Source organism: Polyodon spathula, chromosome 6 (assembly GCF_017654505.1).
Source record: "Polyodon spathula isolate WHYD16114869_AA chromosome 6, ASM1765450v1, whole genome shotgun sequence".
Lineage (NCBI taxonomy): Eukaryota > Metazoa > Chordata > Actinopteri > Acipenseriformes > Polyodontidae > Polyodon > Polyodon spathula.
This window is the reverse complement of record NC_054539.1, coordinates 18,820,802-18,841,256: the sequence shown is the minus strand read 5'-3', so window position 1 is coordinate 18,841,256 and position 20,455 is coordinate 18,820,802. Positions and strand designations below refer to the sequence as shown.

The 20,455-nt window shown below is 38.7% G+C and overlaps 2 protein-coding genes across 5 annotated transcripts in view; one reads left to right on the top strand and one right to left on the bottom strand.

The window, feature by feature from the left end:
• Positions 1 to 1,155: 1,155 nt before the first annotated feature.
• Positions 1,156 to 7,240, top strand: zbtb2b (zinc finger and BTB domain containing 2b). The gene is made up of 3 exons (XM_041252388.1): positions 1,156 to 1,603; positions 3,119 to 3,298; positions 3,704 to 7,240. The coding sequence occupies exons 2-3, from the start codon at positions 3,126 to 3,128 to the stop codon at positions 5,016 to 5,018; spliced, it is 1,488 nt and encodes a 495-aa protein (XP_041108322.1). The 5' UTR covers positions 1,156 to 1,603; positions 3,119 to 3,125; the 3' UTR covers positions 5,019 to 7,240.
• A 2,006-nt stretch (positions 7,241 to 9,246) lies between these two features.
• The window catches only part of akap12b (A kinase (PRKA) anchor protein 12b), a 53,789-nt gene continuing 42,580 nt past the window's right edge, over positions 9,247 to 20,455 (bottom strand). For 2 of the 4 annotated variants that reach the window (XM_041252384.1, XM_041252387.1), the window contains 2 exons: positions 13,713 to 20,262; positions 9,247 to 12,256 (listed from right to left, as the gene is read on the bottom strand). In XM_041252384.1, the coding sequence (XP_041108318.1) occupies positions 13,724 to 20,262 (6,539 nt within the window). In that variant the 3' untranslated portion in view covers positions 9,247 to 12,256; positions 13,713 to 13,723. The remainder of the gene's footprint in view (positions 12,257 to 13,712; positions 20,263 to 20,455) is intronic. The other 2 variants (XM_041252386.1, XM_041252385.1) reach the window with 2 other exon arrangements.

Here is a 20,455-nt window from a genome sequence, read left to right as displayed (position 1 = left end):
TGCTTATATGAGTAACGTCCAGTAAGAGCAAGTGGCATGTACGACAAATGGCTGAGAATTATTTAAAATAAGAGTAATTGCAAAGAGTGTGAATATGGATACCTATAGGAGTCAAATCAGATACAAGATACAGGGACTAGTTATAATTAGGAGCAGTAGTAGAATGAGGCCAGGTATGGAGCAGCTCAGTGCAAGTACAAGCTGATGCAAGTACTATTCTCATGCTGGTATATACTCCTGATATTTTGGTGATGACAACATAATTCAGGATAGATCGACAATGATAAAGTTGCAGATTTTAAGTTAGCTATAACATTGTATAAGTAACTTGAACTCTGCAGCTTTTTAGGAGCTGAGAACATTTAAAAAGGTCTAATTCAGCCAATTATTACTTCAATTAAGGGACAGTTGGAATGAAAACCAGAGGACAGATGGGGTCCCCAGGACCTTAAAACTTTAACCTTGGTATACCATGAATATAAACGTTGTCTTTTGTATCCATTTTAAGATATTAAAGAGATCCACCATTTGAAGCTGTTTTGTGTCCAATCTCTGATTAACAATAACCGTTTTAATTTAAGGTTTTATTATATTTCAAATGTAAATAAATAAACAGACACATTTTTGTTTAAAATAATAGGCTAGCTAGGTTTATATTAAAAAAAATAGACAATTACATAAATATTGCACAATAAAATACTCAGTAAAAAAAGAAGTCAGTAAAATTACTTTTAACAATACACATTATTACATGGCTATGCCTTTGGTTTTCTAGAGACGATTGTGGAGGGTAACGGTGAAGCTAAAAGACAGTACATTATAACAGAACTTACAGAACGGTAGGCTGAACAGACTGAATCAAAATACAAGACCCGGTGGTGTTGACAGTGTATTTGTATAAAAATACTTCAGACACCTGAGTAAACCTGAAACGAAGAAAGCGCAATTCATACATAAATTGGGTAACAAAAAGGTTCACAAGGAAATTACTTGGGATTGTTCCAGAATGTAGACTTTATACTATTATCTATTATATTGTTTTGTAACACATCTAAGTTGAGTTCGTATTTATTTATTTATTTATTTTGAAAAAATAAAGTTTTTTTGTTTTTTTCTGTTTGCTTTTTTAACTGACTAGTTTAGGACGATAAAATAAAATGTACTTGGCACGGAAGAAACACCACAAATCGTTTTATGTTTTACAAACCAAATAGGCATCTTGCGAAATTTGCACCTAACACAGTTTTAAAATCGGGGCATACAGTGTTACATTGCAGATTAAATTATATTTAGTCTGAGTATAAAACACCCGCGCAGTCGTAGCATATGAAACAAAAGTATTACAAACGGAAAACAAATGAGTATTGAGTCGAGGGTAGTGGGATTTAACAAATGTGTGTGTGTGTGTGTGTTTTTTTTTTCTTCTTCTTCTTCAATGCTTTGGAGACGGTCATGTGATTGTAACGTAACCCGACCGGAAAACACCGACCATAGCCGCCAATGCTACGTTTAGAGGAACAGAGCAGCTGTAAACTCAACGGACAAGTCCCCGGTAACAAACAACAACAAAGCACAAAATTAGAGCAGCTACACAAAGCACAAGGTAGGTAACCATACATGTTTTCTCTTTTGGACGCATGAGTGTGTAAACCGAGTAGATTTTAAAAGCTTTAGACATTTCAAATACTTTTAAAGTTAAAATCTTGCTCGGTGACCACCTCCTCCTGCTTTTCCGAGTGTGTCCATTTCGTGAAGCTTCGTTAATGTTTCGCGTCACCCTGCCGCTGGACCTCTGCTAGAGCAGGCGGATCAGCAACGCAAACTGTAAAATCACAATCTCTAAGAGTTCGGGGAATAAGGTTAGCTTCGGTATATTACCACGTTGTACACGGTGCAAAGTTTTACGAAGGGTTTATTAAGGTGAAGCAAGCATGTTTAATTTTAGGGAGTTTATTTTGGTTTTGATGAAAGCGCACTGCGGAAGTGGTTTTGCTCTCTCCGGGCCACGTGTCTCTTGATGGGCGGTACTATCTCAACTGTCTGTATTCAGTCTTTTCTGCGATCTGCGAATGTGACTGCTCATTTAAAACAAATAAATGCATTGAAGTGCAACGCTTGTTCCCTACTGTATTTCTCCAAGACGCGTACTTTATGTGACTGTACACATCACAAAACAGATGACTAGCCCAAAGCTTTAATGTAAATGGAGAAAGGAATTGAGTGTTTTTGTACTTTTACATAACATCTCTCTTTAAGAAATGACTTGATCTTGTTGATATGCAGCTTTCATAATGCAGAACAAATGTTTCTGAAAATTAATTGAAAACATTACACTAATGACAGGAATTTCCCATACTATAACATTACATTTTTACTTTATTCCTGTTCTAGAGATTGTAAGCTTGCTTGGTTGCACACAGCAGTGTTTGCCTCTTACTGAAGAAGCTGACGTTTTGTGGTTGTTTTTCCTGTTGGCTGCATTTTTTGTTTGTTTACACAGCTTCAAGGGGCCTCTTAAAAAAAAAAAAAAAAAAAAGTAAAACCCACATCCATTCCTAGTGTACCACAATGTGACCCTTATGTTCTGCTTTTTATTAAACATTAATGTAAACCAATACTAACTTAGACTGTTGTCTTTAAAATGTGTTTCCTTTAATTGGTGTTGTCAAATTGTTCAAATTTCAGTCCCTATTCCTAAAACACTGACACCAAAACTACCTTCCTAAATAATGTAATAAAATTAAGTTACCAAACTATACCAGTTTTAGTGTTGCATTATGTTTATCATTTAATGCTGATGATTAACTGTTTTAATTGTTTTCATATTATTCAATTTATACAATTGCTATAGAACTCACAATTGGAAAAAAAAAAGACTGTACATTTCTGATAAAATAGAAACATAAGGAAAATAAGCCTAGTTTAAATCTGTACCTTGAACATCAAGTATCTGAAATAATTACATTAGGCAGGGTTTAATTGAATACTTCATTTCCTTGGCCTTCAGTATTGAAAGAGTTTTACATTCATGAACTGTATTGCAGGTGGTGTTTGTTTCAAACAGTAAGAGATCCCTCAGTGAAACATTTTAATTGCATATAACTTGTGCATTTTATAGGTAAAGTATGGAGCTGGCCAACCATGGTCTCATCCTCCTACAGCAGCTGAATGCTCAGAGGGAGTTTGGTTTCCTGTGTGATTGCACTGTGGCTATTGGTGATGTCTTCTTCAAGGCTCACAAATCTGTTCTTGCAGCCTTCTCCAACTACTTCAGAATGCTCTTCATTCACCAGGACAGGTAATTGGCTTTTAAATTAGAACTACCCTCCATTCTTTTTTGTGATGAAAATGATTTTGGTTCCACGCTTGTTTTTGTTTTAGTATGTTCAGATAGATATACCTATGATTGCTGGCATTAATGATTTTAGATTTGAGCTATAACACAGGAGGTGATGGGATCGATAAGAAGCAGTAACTTCATCTATAACAGTGTATTTGAAATATCTTCATATCCCAATTTAAGTAATTAAAAACAAGAACCAAACTTATTTTAACACAAGAAAAGGGAGCACAGTGCTTTTTTGCTTGATGTGCACTGCTTTTAAATAAAACTCCTTAAAAACACTAATAACATTGTTCATATTAAAGAAACACAGTACTGTAACTGTATATGACAGATTTGTTTTCATTTCTGTTTTTGCAGTGACTGTGTCCGACTAAAGCCAGCAGACATACAGCCTGATATCTTTAGCTACCTCCTGAATCTGATGTACACAGGAAAGCTGGCTCCTCAGCTCATTGACCCAGTCCGGCTGGAGCAGGGTGTGAAATTTCTGCATGCCTATCCATTATTACAAGAGGCCAGCCTGGCTGGACAAGGTGTATTTCCACACCCTGAACAGCTTTTTCCGTTGGCCACTTCTCTTTATGGCATTCAGATTTCAGATAAACAGGCCGGCCTTCCCAGCAGACTAAGTGCGCCTAAAGCACTTTCCACAGCCTGTGACCAGGAACAGCTTTTGGAGGGTAACCAGGGTAACCAGCTTGCCTCTGAATCCAGACAAGTCCTGGCCATTCAGGAAGCAGATGCTTCTAGTGCTAATCCTTCCACAGAAGAGGTGCAGGGCTTGGATACACCTGTTGTCGACGAAAATCCTGCCGCAAACACCATTCTCCACGTCAAGCCCAGTATTATGAAGAGAAACTCTTCTTTCCGCAAACATTATTCATGTCATCTTTGCAGCAGACGTTTCAACCAGCGGAGCTCCCTGCGGGAACACCTTCTGCTTCACTCTCAGTTGCTGTTTCCATCAGCAACCAGCCTAGCTGAGGCAAGCGTGTCCCCAATGCTGAGCAGCAGCGCTCCAGAACCATCTGGCGAGCCAGACGACACCCCCAAGGGAGGAGGTGACATCATTAGCGACGGGGAGCATCAGCCGCCCACTGATTCCCCAAGAATGGAGGGTCTGCAGCCCCAGGCAGAGACGCCACCTCCTTCGGACATTGCTGACATCGACAACCTGGAGAGCGTGGACCTGGAGCGAGAGGTCAAGAGGCGGAAATATGAATGCTCCACATGTGGCCGCAAGTTTATTCAGAAGAGTCACTGGCGGGAGCACATGTACATTCACACTGGCAAACCTTACAAGTGCAGTGCCTGCGGCAAAAGCTTCTGCCGGGCGAACCAAGCTGCCAGACATATGTGCCTTAACCAGAGCGCTGAATCATATACAGTGGTGGATAAGGAGAGCATGGAACTCTGTTCCAATGAAGAAGGCAGCCAAATGGATGCTATATTCCTCCCGTCCAGCAGGCCATACAAGTGTAACGTATGTGACATGACGTTCGTCAGCCCCAACGAGGTTATCAAGCATCTGTGCTTCGCCCAAAACGCTCAGGTTTTCTCAATGTTGGATAACCAGCCGACACTGCAAAACGAAGAGCCTCCTAAAGAAGAGGGTTCAGATTCTGGACATTTAATTACTTCTATCAAAACTGAGGACATTTTTGTAGAGTAATAATGAGGTATTTTTATATTTGTATATAAATGTATATGGTCTTTTATATATTAATTGTGGTGTTTGCATACAGTAATCTCAGTAGTTAGCAACACACATTGTGTGTTTGTGTCGGTATAGTTCATGGGTGCTTATCAGTGTTTTTCTATGGGAAAAAAATGTAGGCTTCATTAAGGCTGTGTCACCTGTAACGTTGTTAATCTGGTTAGTTCAAGGCTCAGTGAGGAAGAGGTAGGATAGAAAAGCATTCACAATGCAGGCTGATTGGGCACACAAGGCAAGAGTCATAAAGATAGCATAGTGCACGCTACCTCGACATATAGCTACCCATACACCATACGTTAATTCCTTTCCAGAGCACCAGTTTCAGGAAAGTAACACTAGCAATGCAAGCACAGTTTCAGGCTATGGTTTGAGGGCTGTTTAGGCCTAAAATGTCATACTGCAGCAGATCCTCTCTGTGGAGTAAGAAAAAGGAACTACTCTTCTCAGTTAAAAGGTTGTTTTGAAAGTTGTCTTTCACTCTGATGTTACTGCTATGGGATATGCAGGCTGCCATCACAAGTTGTATGTTTAGGAAAGTAAAGCTACAGCTCCCATAGTGCCTTGAGCTCCACATCCTGGTCCTTGTGTAAAATCAGGGCCAGCCGTAAATGTTTTAATGAAGCCTCCATCCTTCTGAAAAACATGTGTTGATAAAATCATGATTAATGTAACGTGCCAATAATAATGTAAAGGAGAAAAGTTTTTTTTCCGTGCCACTTTCTCTTGTCCGATAAGTGCCACCACAGTGTAATCCATGGAAAACACTGGGTGTTTAATGGTGATAGGACTGTGATCAAAACAAAACCCTCCTTTCCTTGACCCTAAATATAAGAAATGTGGTTTTAAGTTTTGAGCACACAAATATGTTTATACTGTAAGACCCCATACTTTTAGCCAATCTATTTCTCTTGAACATGTTTTAAAATACCTTCTTTTTTAATTTAGTAAACCTTTATGACTTCATATAATGTTCTATATAGTAAAATATTTTATATTGCAGAAACTTATATAGTTTCTTTTAGGAACAAATTGTCTGCTCTGTCTGTGTTGATGTTAGTATTTACACTTTTATTGTTTTTGTTTCTTTTTTTTTCAAATTTTTGTTTTATCAAATAGTGGCTTTGGGGCCGTTGTGGTGGGATTATAAATCAACATTTTAACTATAAGAAGTAATGCAATAAGGCTGAATTTGAAGTTTGCTTTTATTTTCCCTGATGTGGAATTCCATGGCATCTCAACATTGGTTTAATTTTCAGCAGGTGTCTGCAGTGCAAGTACAAAAACCTTAGAAAGAGCAGACGTAAGGGCAAATGTTTCCAGACAGAAGGGTGTAGAGTATATGTATGAAGTTGCAACTAAAAAGCATTAAATATGCATGGGCTATTTAACGTACACTGAAACCCGATGTATTGCATTCGATCTTCGTGATTTATAGTCATGGAATGATGGTCAAATGCAACAGATTAAGTACTTGAAGACGTTAGGGTATTTTTATATTTTGATACATTGGTAAAACTTTGTTTTTGGCTACACATATTGAAACAGCATTCAATATAGCAAAAATATAAAGATATTGGTATGTACTGAAAGTACATACAAATATAGGTGATGACAAGGGGAAATTATTTTTGAGTATTTGTGATTATGTATGGAAATATATTAAAAGTTATTAAAATGTTACATTTAAGAAAAAAACATATCGTTTCAATTGGTTAAGAGCCTGCAATAACAAAGATAAGTTTAAAGTAATTCCCAGAAATAAAGCTACTGAATGTCTATAACTTGGCAGGGGCGTGTAAGCATTATACTTTGTGCTATATTGCCAGGTGTGTGAAAGTTTCTGTTGTCGCGGTAGATTTTAGTTTTCTTTTTTACAGTAATCTGTAGTTTTAACCCAAGATAACAGATACTTTTATTTTTTTACAGTTGATGTCATATTTATGTATTCTGCTACATTAACTGTAGTATTTGAATAAGGAGCAAATTGACTGCTGTTTCAAGCAGGTTTGGAATGAAACCAGAACACCATGCGAAACAAAATGAGTATTGTGATCTCTGTAAAGTTCTCAGGAATTTAAGCGTTATACTTCCAACGTCTTCTGAAATGAGGGTTGTGATGAGCCCAGTGTGAATTTTCACTGACTTTACTCAAATAAAAGTTTTATTGTAAAAAAAAAGGAACTGCTTTTATTTAACCTTCCTTGACTCTAACCTCTGAAGTTAAAAGATAATTTGCCCCACACACTGAAAATAGCAGAATGTCAATTCAAATTCTGACCTTCCAGCACAAATGGTTTGAGGTTAGTTTGTGATAATGTTGTTAGGCAAGCTTGGGGAGGGTGTGAGGTGTCTGCTTTTTATCAAACAGTTCCTCTAGCCATATGGCTTAAACCTCTTAATAGCATACACCCATTCTAACAAGTTTTTCTGTTCTTTTTTAATATTATGTATGAAAGAGTCATGCAGCAAATCCAGTGGTGATGGCAAAGTTCCATAAATGTCACAATAGGACTGTTGAACTGCAGGCCTTTTCTTAAACAAGCACACAAATAATCAAACTTAAAAGTGTTTATTATCTTTGTTGATTATTATTGGTTTGCAAAGTTCAACCAGTTGTAGCCGTTTCTTTATCCACACATTCTTTCACAGATTGAATCAGAAAGGCAGTCAATTATTCCATCCTTCAGGCACATGGAAAAACTGCTTGCTTTTGATTAAATCCAACAGGAACAAAACATCTCTGATTGGCAAAGGTTTATCCTTATTTAAAGTTAATGGCATTTAGAGGAACAACATAAGCAGCAGCTTTTAAACAACAGATCTCAAGTCAAAAGGATTTATCTGTCTCCCCAGTTCAGCCCCTTTCAAACAAACACACTTCTGTGTCATTTTCTTTGTTCCCCTGCCCCACCCAAACACCAATTAAAAATCCCACTAGGGATAATAGTTAAATTTTCCAATTAACACATATTTAGCATTAACCATATAATTAATGACATCCTCCCTTGTGTTAATTGTGTGGAACTAAAACAAACTATTAATTTTGTATAGCCTTTAAAACACATGTATGTAGATTACGTTTTCCAAAATGCTGGAGGTTTGATTGAAGTAGTTTACTTTCCCTGCTGATTTACTGTTCTTGCAGGTAACACAAGTAGGAAAATTGAGTACAAATATCAAATGTGTGATAATTGTCATATGTTAAGGTGCTTTAACCTGATTTTAGCATGTCTTAAGTTTAGTTGAGGTATTTATTTTAGAAATAAGAGCCAGCATCATCTAGTGAAAAGATCATTTGGTATTGCTGGTAATATACAGCTGTGCTTTAGATAGTGCTGGCGCTTATTAATATCAAGACCCTTTTGCTGTTCTAGTCTATGTTATATCTGTGATGGCCAATTAGAACTGAAGAGCAGCTGCTGAGTTCACAATCAAAGCATTTTAACACACAATATGAAATCCTTCTATAACAACATGGTTTTACAAGAGGAAAGCTAAGTTAAAAAAGACAACCTCCTGTTCTACATGCTGTTGATTTCCATTACATGAGAGTAGATGTTAAAACTTCATGCTGATTTGAACTCGGCTCTCGCCAAGGTAAGCACCAACTAAGACTTAGCTTTACTGTAAATTAATGTGATCCATCTGCATCTCCATCCATTTGCATTTCTTTCCATCTGATGATGTAGATATCCTTCTGCCTGCTGTTGATGGCTGAAGTGTAATGCTGGCTCCAGGGATCAGCTTATTTTGCCTCCCCAGCGCATCAGCACACACAACGGCTGCGATGCTGGCTCCGGGGATCAACAACAGTGCAGTCTCTCCAGCGGATCAGCATGACAACCATCTGGATTAAGCTAAGTAGGGTACATCTCTGGGGTCTTCAAGTGGGCACCTCACACCTGAATAACATTTTAACCTGAGGTAACACCCTACACAAAATGTATTTTGCAGCCGAGGAAAACAGCAAGGATTGCTGAACGGATCCTGTGGAGTGCACTGATCTGCAATCCAGAGAATGAAAGTTTAGAACAATGCTCAGGCTGTTTTTTTTTTGTTTTTTGTTTTTTTTTAAATAAATAAAAATAACACAAACATGGTCTGATCAACAAGCACCAAGCATTTTCAGTAGCATTTGTCTAACAAGATTGGAAATAATTTTCAGACTGTAAGGAGAGAAGTGTTAGATTAACATGAACAACATGTTTATTGAATGTTTTGTAAAAATAGATAAACATAAAAATGAACTATTACTCTATGACATGTATTTGCATTCACTACAGCAAAACATTGCAGATTTTACGTTTATTCATGTTCCAAAAGATGTTTAATAAACTTATGTCTACACTATGCTGCTATAGGAATATGGTACTACCAAATTGTCTTTTATCTTCTTTAGAACCAGATAAGCTTTAATTCTGTTGACTCTACCTTCTCTGTCATGTATCATTGTATAGTACAGCAATGTAAAGTAAATGGAACCAACATAGTTGAACGGTGACAGCCTCACATGCGTTTCTGGATTGGTGATATAAAAGACGTGGGTTGGCGACAGAACACAGAACCAAACATTTAATTATGAGACGTCTTTGACAAGTAAAGCAGTCATTACACCACCAGGGGGAGATAACAAACTACAGACTTTTCAGTGCTTCTTTCATGGTTCATCTCTTTAAATAGTTTAATCCCACTCTGAAAAAAAAAGTGTCACACTTGTTTCAAAACAAAGGCCCAATCTGTTTACGAGAGTTCTATAAGTTTTGCAGTGATATGAAATAGTCACTAATTTGAACCTCTGTGTTTGTCTATAACAGAAATGCAGTACTCATTGCAAGGGTTTCTGATTTATTTTTTAGAAAAGGCAACAGTAGAATGGGCTTCAAGCGTCTGAAGCAATTTTCAAAATATAGTAATACAAAAATAATATTCTAACCATGGTTTCCCATGGAAGTATAGTCAGAGGAAAAACCTGGCAATGGCCACTGGTATAGCATCTAGTTGTTTGAGGCTTTCTGGTTTCCAGATGGTTATGCTGCTTTAGGACTTTGATGTTGGTTGAGGATCTGGTTAAGCTGGTTCAAGAAATGCTTTAAAATAATCTATCTTCTTGCATGGGGTATTTTATATCCCTGCTGCGTGCACAGTAGCTGCCCAGTACATATGTAGTCATTTACTTCTTGAATTTCCAGCATTGTACAGCAACTCTGTTGCTCTGCTATGTGTTAAATATATGTTAAAGGGAGGCTTATCCGCACACTGAGTGAACCGAGGATTGGAAAAGGATATCAGATTTTAACAGCTAAAATAATTTGATGTTACCTGACCTGTGGTTTAAGGGATTGCTAGCACTGTGGGTGAGCCACCTTTTATTTATTTATTTAGCAGTAGTGTATTTCTTTAGGTTATTATTACACTGATTAAGTGTTGTTATATCATGTTTTTCAATGCACCACAAATTAGTTAGCACAGCAGGCAAGTTTTGTAAAGCTAGTTTAATTTAAACAAAATTTAGACAAGAATTTGTTTTCTATTATCAATAGCTCAGAACCTACAAGATAGAATCAAATCCATGCTACGGTTATTATAAGTTTATTTCTATTTTTGGAAGATATGTGTTATGTATTATTACAACTTGATTTAAGGCACATACTGTAGGTATACAATTTGTATAGCTGATACCAAGTTCACATTCAGGTTATGATATAAAAAGCACAAGGGAACTAATGCAAGCAGCCTAAATCTCTAGAGTTGTTAGTGGTTGTTCAAATGTCTCCTGTAAGCCAACGTTAGAGAATGGAGCTGCCATCTTTAAACAGTGCATCCCAGTTATAAATAACTTAATGTAAATACTGAAGATGGGTTTTGAAGTGTCACAGAGGTCCTGCAAATTAAACAGCTCTGCTTCCCATCCTTTATTCAGCTACGTTTCCATTGCACAGTGTTCTTGTTGAGCACCATGCTCATTGGGCCCAGTTAAAGGAAAATGTTCCACCTGCATGAAGCACAGACCTGTTTTTAAGTAGAATCCTGCACTCCTGGGCTGGTAACCTAAGACATTGACCCTGTGTATTGATGCTGTATTTTACTGTATGCAATAGATTTTGGTCCAATTCACTGTGTAATTGTTTCAGTAAGGCAGGGTCATTTTCATCTATGAAAGGGTTAATATATCTCTACATACTTGTTTTTCATGCCGCATATTGAATCTGTATGTGGAATAGCAGGCGTCATCATAGCAATTCAAAAGCAATGGTTGAACACTTACAGTTTAATATTTCAGACAGGCCCATTTTTAGAATTACGTGAGCATAGAACACTTTTTAAATCATTTTTATTCTTTGCAGAGGAGGTACATTAGTTAAAATGTAGAATATGCGGGGATCACCATGTCATTTAAAAAGCCAGCTCACAGTGCCAGGGAGTAACCAACTGTTGACAAAAAAACAACTTTTAATTAGAAAAATTACCGATGGACTCACAGAATTAGTGTAAAGTTTCATCTACGCAAAATAAAAATTAATTTGTTGTCCCCAGGCTGTCAAAACTGAAAAGTGGATTCACAAAATCAGATGACCACTTGATGGCAACTGTGTGTTTGTATGAAAAAAAAACAATTAGTTGTCTGTTACCAAACATAGAAGCTTTACAGTTACTCGAAACTGGCCTTTAACAGGGCACTAGTACCATGTTCATGTAATACAATAAAGCCTGAAATAACAGCATACACCAAAGACAGGGATAAAGAGCATCCCTGTATCTTTATGCTTGCACAAAATTAATATAAATACAAAAAGGACTCATTTTAGATACATACAATATACAAGGAAATACACACTGAGTACTTTCTAAAACAAAGGACCGTACAAGTCTGCCACAGTCCCTTCCAGGTTATACTAATGGAGGAGCAGAAGGTCAGCAAACAGACATCACATTAATTACAAGCTCATCAGACTAAAAGCATTGAAACTTGTTAGGTCACAGCTGTGAAGAATGGTGGATAAAGCTCCCGGTTGTGTCCCAGGGTTGTCTTTCTGACAGAAATGATGCTGCAGGTAAGTAGGTAGTTAAGTAGGTACGTCACATCCCTCGTGCACTCGCACGTTATGAGAGCTCTTCCTGTGTGCATTCAGGAGTTTTCTTTTCCTGCTTTCAGATTGTGGATTCCACAGATAGTATCTGCTTACTTCATAGACCTGTATAGAGAAGATTACAGAACTGTTAGAATGTTAGTTTCTGTGACACATGTACGCGCATAGTTTACCTTTATAATAATGTGATGTACTACGTTATTGTTTTTTTTTTTTTTTTACTGATTACCCCAATGGTTCTCTGTGTTCTATTTTCCAGGGACAGTGTACAACTAAAATTGTATTGTTACTGTCTGCTACATTTCAAGGGTTAATCTTTATTTCCGTGTTATTATTTACATGGTATTAAAAGAGCATTCTGTGTAAAGGGCTGTATGTTTCCCAAACTAATGAGTTTTTGGTCTGGGTGTCGGTGTTTCTGTATATGTATATGCATGTACATATCTGCTGATTAAACACTCAGCTGGGTACTCCCTTTTCCCAACAAAGACTGTATCTCAACTCTAAGACTTTCAGGGAAAGTAGACCTTATATATGTGATTTTGCATAACCATCATAAAAAAAATAAATGTGGCAATTTTTCATATGCATACCCTTAAAATAATTCGTTAAAAAAAAAAAAAAAAAAACAATAACAAATGTTTAGTGAATGTTAGTTTTACACAGCAGAATTAGGCTAATAGACAAATCATTTGTTTGGGGAGGTAATTCCTGTTTTTCAAGTTATTTTTTGTTAAGTTAATAAAGTAAACCTTGTAAAATGGTATCTTTTTTAATACTGTGTAGTTATGACAACAGGCAACAGTAGCAGTTTACACAATGCACCTTGCTGGGGATTTTTTGCTATACAGTTGGAAAAGCAAGACTTTTTGTCTTACTTGATTAAACACTTAACACATGTAAAAGCCAATCATGTCTTTCTACTGAGTAGGCAAGGTCATTTATTGTATTATTTATTTGAAAAAAAAGGACCATGGTAACTTGTGTTTAAAACCTTTTTTACATTTAATCTGTTCCCACTTCTATGTGAATCACCTCTTTGCATCCAATAGCTTGATAGAAGATATCAGAAAGCTACTGGCCACTGCTGGACAAAAGCCAGCTCTTTTTAATATATTTTCAAAAGTTCTGTGTTATATTTTGGTTATTTACTGAATAAAAATAAAGTATAAATACATCTACTGCTGCTTTACATTTCAACTTCCTGGATTTTCTGGCTTACTTTGCAAGAGTAAACAGAAGCCGTGGCTCTGTTCTGACATGATTCCATGGCTTTGAATCTGATTTCAGATAATTCTGGCAGGAAACATTCTCTTCTTTGGGCTATATAAATCTAATAGCTCTGATAACAAGTACAGTGTGTCTATAACTTGTCAACCCATTCTTGAACCTCTTCCAACCTCTTGTATTTGCTAATTTTAATAAAAGGGTCTATAAATCACCCTTGGGGGAAGGATCATTAACGTACAGTAAATGGCATGGCTGTTTAAATCAACAAAAGACCCCAATATTTTTTATAATTTTACTACAATAATTAAAATCTAAAGAAAAAATAACATACCAGCTTGTGCCTCAAGATGTTGCAGTTTGTTCTGAAAGGCCCTGGCTGTGCAACTCTTCACTCACTGCTTCTTGGCTTTCTTCTTCTTTTCCCACTATCTGATCTTCTTTTTTGATCTCTGGTGTCTCACTTTCTATTTTGTCATCTACTGGTGTCTTGCTTTCAAGATCTTCTAAAACAGATTCTTTGCTCTGATCAGGCACTTCTGTGCCAGGTGTGTGTCTTTGTACATCATCTTCAGCCACTGTCGGGTCTTGTTCTTCTTCCTTGACCTCTGTCACTGTTTGGCATTCCACTTCCTCTGTTGCTTGTTCTTCCACAACTAATGTCTGGCTTTCTGTAACTTCCTTGACATCTTTTGCCACTGATTCCTGGCAAAGTGTGTTTTCTATCAATACTTCCTGGCTTAGCACATCTTCCTTCACTTCTTTTTGGCTCTGCAGAACTACCACTGGTATCTCGCTTTGCAGAACTGATTCCACTGGTGCTTTTTCTACAACAACTGTTTCAACTGTGACATCTTCCACTATTCCTGTTACACTTGTAGCATCTACTGGCACTACTGTTTCTCCTACCACTACTTGGCTCTTTACTTCTGCAACTGGTTCCAAGCTTAAGGTATCTTCTTTAACTAATATTTCACTTGGTACATCTTCTACCACTGTTGTCTTGCTTTGTACCTCTTCCACTGCTGTTTCTTGACTGTGTACACCTTCTTTAACTAATATTTCACTTGTTACATCTTTTACCACTGTTGTCTTGCTTTGTACCTCTTCCACTGCTGTTTCTTGACTGTGTACACCTTCTTTAACTAATATTTCACTCTGTACATCTTCTACCACTGTTGTCTTGCTTTGTACCTCTTCCACTGCTGTTTCTTGACTGTGTACACCTTCTTTAACTAATATTTCACTCGGTACATCTTCTACCACTGTTGTCTTGCTTTGTACCTCTTCCACTGCTGTTTCTTGACTGTGTACATCTTCTTTAACTAATTTTTCACTTGGTACATCTTCTACCAGTGTTGTCTTGCTTTGTACCTCTTCCACTGCTGTTTCTTGACTGTGTACACCTTCTTTAACTAATATTTCACTTGTTACATCTTCTACCACTGTTGTCTTGCTTTGTACCTCTTCCACTGCTGTTTCTTGACTGTGTACATCTTCTTTAACTAATATTTCACTTGGTACATCTTCTACCACTGTTGTTTCTTGACTGTGTATATCTTCTTTAACTGGTTCTTGGTGCTCTCTCTCTTTTGCCACTAGTGTTTCCCTTGGTGTCTCTGTCACCACTTGTGTCTCGCATTCTTTATCTTCAACCATTGGTTCTTGACTCTGTACTTCTACAACAGGCTCCTGACTCACTTCCTCTTTTACCACTGGTGTTTCGCTTGATACATCATCTGCCACTATTAGCTCACTTGGTACCTCCTCTTCCATGGTTTCCTGTTTATTTGCATCCTCCTCCTCCTCAGTTTTTGTTAGTAGAATTTCTACAGCTGTAGTTTCACTTAAGAGATCTTCTACCACTGGTAGTTGGTGCTGAACCTCCACTTCCTGACTCTCAGCACCTTCTCCCACTGCCTGAATCTTTACTTCAATAACTGTCTGGACCATTACTTCTTCTACAACTTCCTGTGTTTCTTCCTCATTCAGTTGGCTCTCAACTTCAGCCACCACTTCTTGGCTCTTCACGTCCTCCACTTCTTGACTTTTGATCACTTCGTCTGTCTCTTGGCTGTTTATACCGTCTTCATTATCTTTGACTTTGTCTTCCTGGCTCTTATGTTTCTTTTCCACCTCCTGCCTCTTTATTTCCTGAACTTCTTTAGTCACTAATTTGCTTTCAATTTCCTCTACCACTTCTTGGATCTTTACTTCTTTAACTGGAAGGCTTTCTACCTCCTTGCCTGTCTGGCTCAGAGCTTCTTCAGTAACTGCCTGGCACTCTTCTTCAAACACAGTTGGGACTTGTACTTCTTCCAGCCCTGCACTGTTCTCAGTCTTGTCCTGGACTTCATCCTCTGTGTGTGCCTCTAACAATGCTGGACAATGTGTGACCATGCAAGTTGCTTCTACATGCTCAGTTGTTTCTTCTTCCTTTGTTTCCATCTGCTCAGGTAATACTGTTTCTGTTACGTCTGTTGAAGAAATAGGTTCAGCATTTTTTTCCACCAAAGCATCATGGTCTTCTGTGACCTTTTCAGCTTCCTCTATTACTGTGGGTTGTGTCTCAGTGTTTTCCACACATGTTGTGGAAATTATTTCCTCTTCAAGCTGTGGTTCAGATGTCTGAATCTCAGGGTCAGATAATGCAATTTCTGGAACTGCTAGCTGTATTTCAGGAGCATCCGGTACTCCTGGGACAGCAATCTCAATGGATTCACTTGCCTTCTCTGAAACATTTTCAAAAATATTCTGGATAATTTCCTGAACAATCACTGAGCTCTGTTTTTCAATGGCTTCTGTCTGAATGGCATCTTCTTTCTCTACTGCTTGAGTTTTAGTATCCAATGTTTCAAAATGTTCTTGAATCACATTTTCATCAGTCACTCCACTGGTAGCAGCTTCAATTGCAGCTTCAATGATTGCAGCTGCAGTCTCAGCTACTGTGTGTTCAACCATAGTTGTGCTTTCAAGCTCATCTTTAAACTTTACTGACAGAGCCTTTCCTAAGTCTGTGGTCACCTTTATCATATCCGGCTTTACAGTTTCTGATGATGGCTCAATAATGCTGACAGTTTCTTTAACAAGATGCTCTTCAACTACAGCTGCTGTTACAGCAACTTGAGCTTCCTGGGCTTCTAAAAACTCACTTGCAGGAGCTTCAGTCATTGAGGTTACTTCCTGTGGCACAGAATGGATGACTTCTTCAGCTGGAGCCTGGTGGACATCAACAACCTCTTGAACACTTGCAAGTTCATGTAATTGTTCTTCAATGGCTGGCTTTTCAGTTACTTCTACATGGTGGGTGCAAATAAGCTCCTCGACTGTGTGTTCAGCTGGAGCTTCTGCTTCCAGAAATGATGTATTTGCTAGAATCGGTTGTTCAAGTTCAGCTTGCACTCCATTAAGCTCCACTTGTTGTACTAAATTAAGTTCTGTTATCTCCTCAGATGGTTCAGTTTCTGGTTCTGGGATCTCTGCTTGTTTTTGTCCTCCAATAGCTTCTTTCAGAACAACACTGGTTGCTTCAGGTTCTGATTCAGCTTTGTCTTGCACTGATTCAATATCTTTCTTTATCTCTGTTTCCACAATTTGTGAGGCTTCATCCACTACTTTTTCTACAAGGGGCGCCTCTGATGTCTCAAAGATCTGTTCTACTGCTTTGGTTATTTGAGATTCTGGCTCTCCTTTCATCTCAGCCACTTCAACTTTTGTTTCAATCTCCTTAACTGCCTCTGCTACCTCAGTCTTGACTTGCTCTGCTACCTCCTGTTTAATAGAAATTTCAGTTGCTTGTAGTGGCAATGATTCAGGCTTCTCTTCAGCAATTACTTCTGTGGAGATTGCCTCTATGACAGTAATTACCTCCACTGTGGTTTTTGGAAGACTTTTCTCAACTGCTTCCAATTCTTGTGTGGACAGGCCTGTGCAATATGCAACTGCTTCTGCTTCTTTCTGTTCCACATCAACTTTCACATCTGTTTTTGCAGCCGACTCCACCAGCTGCACTGCTGTTGCTACAGCAGCCTCTTCTGTTGTTGTAGCTGCCTCAGTGACAGAAAAGGCAACTGGAGTCAACTTCACCCTTTCAACAACTTCCAGCAATATATCCTCTTTTTTTTTAACTTCATGTTCTTCGGTAACCAGTACAGGTGTGGTATTTCCTGATGTTGCCGCAGACTCATTTAGCTGGGAAACTGCTGACACCATTTCAGTTGTCTCCTCAGCAAAGGATTCTTCGTGCACCTGTTCGAATACTGTCACTGCCTCTGAGGTCAGCTCTACTATATCTTCAGCAATAGTGTCATCCTGAATGACCTGAGCTGACACTTCCGCAGCTGAGACAGTGTCTTCCACCAGCACTTCAGCTATGTCACTGAGCTGCTCGTGTGTGCTTATACTTTCAATTCTCTGTGCAACTATTTTTTCAGTAACTATTGCTGCTATCCAGGATGCTGATCTTTCTTCAACTGTTTCAATTTTCTCAGCAACAGGTTTTCCTTCCTCAGATACTGCTTGTGCCTCTTGGATGATCGCATCAGCTGCTGGTTTAGCCTCTTCAGTTATAATCTGAGCTTCTGATAATTGCTTTACTTCTGCTGTAGTCTCCTCTTTCAGCACAACCTCAACTTGTTCTGGCTCTGCAGTATCATATTCTGACAAGGGAACAACAGCTGGAGTATCGGAGTCCTCTTCACCAGTGTCTTTTTCCACAGCCTCTTTTCTGGCTTCCTCTAGTGGGGTATGCTCTTGCTTGGCATCAGACTTCTTCTTTTTGCGGCCTGGGATTAGTTTCTTTAAAGAAAATGAGGATTCCTCTTTTCCAGCTTCGCCATCTGAAGGAACTTGTTCAGTAGCAGGAGTTGCAACTGATTCTTCTGGTTTGTCTTCCATCTTGGACTTTCTTCTCGGGGTAACTAGCCTCTTAAATGATTCCCAAGTAGACACCCCTTCTCCATCAGAGGGACTTCCAGCTTGCTCTGGCGATGAACATGCTTGCTCATGGCCTGCTTCTTGAGAGCTTGTTATTGGAGATTCTGCTTTTGCATCCTTACTTTTTTCAGATTCCTCAACTGATTTCTCCACTTCCGGTGTTAACTTTGGAGATTCATCATCTGAGTCTGATGTCTTCCTTGTCCGCTTTTTGGACGACCCTACACAAATCAGAGCTTCCCAGGACACAGACGAGTCAACTTTCTTTTTGGGCTCTTCAGTGCTCTGTTCAAAATTCAGTTCCTCCTCATTGGCTTTTGGCACTTCCTGTTTCTCAGCCGATGTTGAACTCTCTGTTGAAGACATAGTTGCGCTTTTAGGCTTTTCAGTTGACTCGTCTTCTTTGTCACTCTCAGAAAGTCTTTTGACTCGCTTCTTTGGCGTGACCATCTTTTTGAATGAAGCCCAGGGTGTAATGCCATCCTTTTTCCTCTCTCCATCAGAAGTAGCCCCATCCCCTTCTGTTTCGAGACCAGTGGTCTCTAGCTGGGATACTTCTGCAACAACATTCTCAGCAGATTCTTTAGGTGAAGAGGGTAAGCTCTCTACTTTTTGTCCTTCTGCAGATTCAGTGGAAGATTGCAGCTGCTCAGTCCCATTTTCACATGATTCAGTAAGCTTTGATTCTTCCTCTTTCTTGCCTCTGTGTTTCTTTCCAGACAGTTTTTTCAAGCCAGTCCCATTAAACAGCTTTTTAAGGGGGCTTCCTTGTAACTTGGCTTTTTCCTGCGAAGACAACAGTTCAGCCTCAGTTGTGACACTTTGTGGCAGTTTGGTTGTGGACGAGTCCTCTTGAATTGTTTGTTCTACAGCATCTTGCACTGTTTCTGTTGTGGGTTTGTATTCATCTGCAGGTTCATCCTGCTGAACCTCCTCTTTCATTACTTTGTCTTGCTCTGCTTCACTTTTCACCTCTGGAACCTCTGCTTCTGTTTTATTTTCTGGAACACAGCTTTGCAGGTCTGCCAACTTTTCCTCCACAATCTCAGGAACAGCATCCACACCCTCTGTGTTCTGCTCTGCTGCTCCTTCTGGTTCTTTCTCTGTGGGTTCTGATACTTCATTTGTTGCTTCAGTGACTTCTTGTGTTGCAGGCTGTTCTGGCTTAGGTACTGTGACTGCCTCTTCTATTTCTTTCTCAACCTCTGTTGGAGCCGTCTCCTCTTTTACCTCTGGTTCCTTTGTTTCTCCCTCAGCCACAGCTTCAGTCTTTTCAACAGCTGGCTGTTCTTCTTCTTTAGGCTTTTTAAAACTGGTCTTTTTTCTCAAGCTGGAAAACAACCCTTGAGAGAAAAACCTCTTAAGAGGGGATTGTGTCTCCTGTAGTGTAGGGCTGGTTGGAGACTCTGTTGGTTTCTCTGGTTCTTTAACTGTTTCTACTGCCCCTGCTGCCTCTACTGCTGCTTCTGGCTTTTCACTGGTTTCCACATTGATCTTTTCTGAAGGAACCTCAACAGCAACAGTCTTAGTTGTAGTTTCAGCCACATATTTCTCTTCGGTTGCACCTCCTTCCTCAGATGGTTTGGTTTCCTCTGTCACAGCCTCTGCCTTTGATTCCTCAATGACTTCTGAGCTGCTCGCTTCACCGTCCTCATTTTTTACAGTCAGCAGTTGGACAGGCTCAGTCTTTTCATTCTTATCTTTCTTTAATGTAAATTTAAAGCCTACAAATTTGAAGACCTTTTTAAATCCCACTTCGTTTGTCTCAGGCTCACTGGGCTTCTCCTTCTCTGTCTTTTCCTCAGTTGGAGACTCGTTATTCTCAGCCGGTGATTCCTTTTCTTTTTCCTTCTCCCCGTTCACCTGAGACATGACTTCTTCACGTACTGTTTCCATCTTCTCAGACGCTTCCTCTTTCTGGGACACAGCAGCTGTGTCGCTTTGCCCAACTGCAAATAAAAAATAATAGACATTTTCATAAAGATGTTGAAATCTTTGTACTTTAGTTAAAAATTTGCAATTTGTTCAAGTCTCTTTGGTTTTCTGTGGTAATTCTAATTAGTGCGATGAATCCTGCTATATAAGCAATAAAGCTACAATTGTATGTTGTCACTTTATATATTTCAGATAATAAGATTCTTC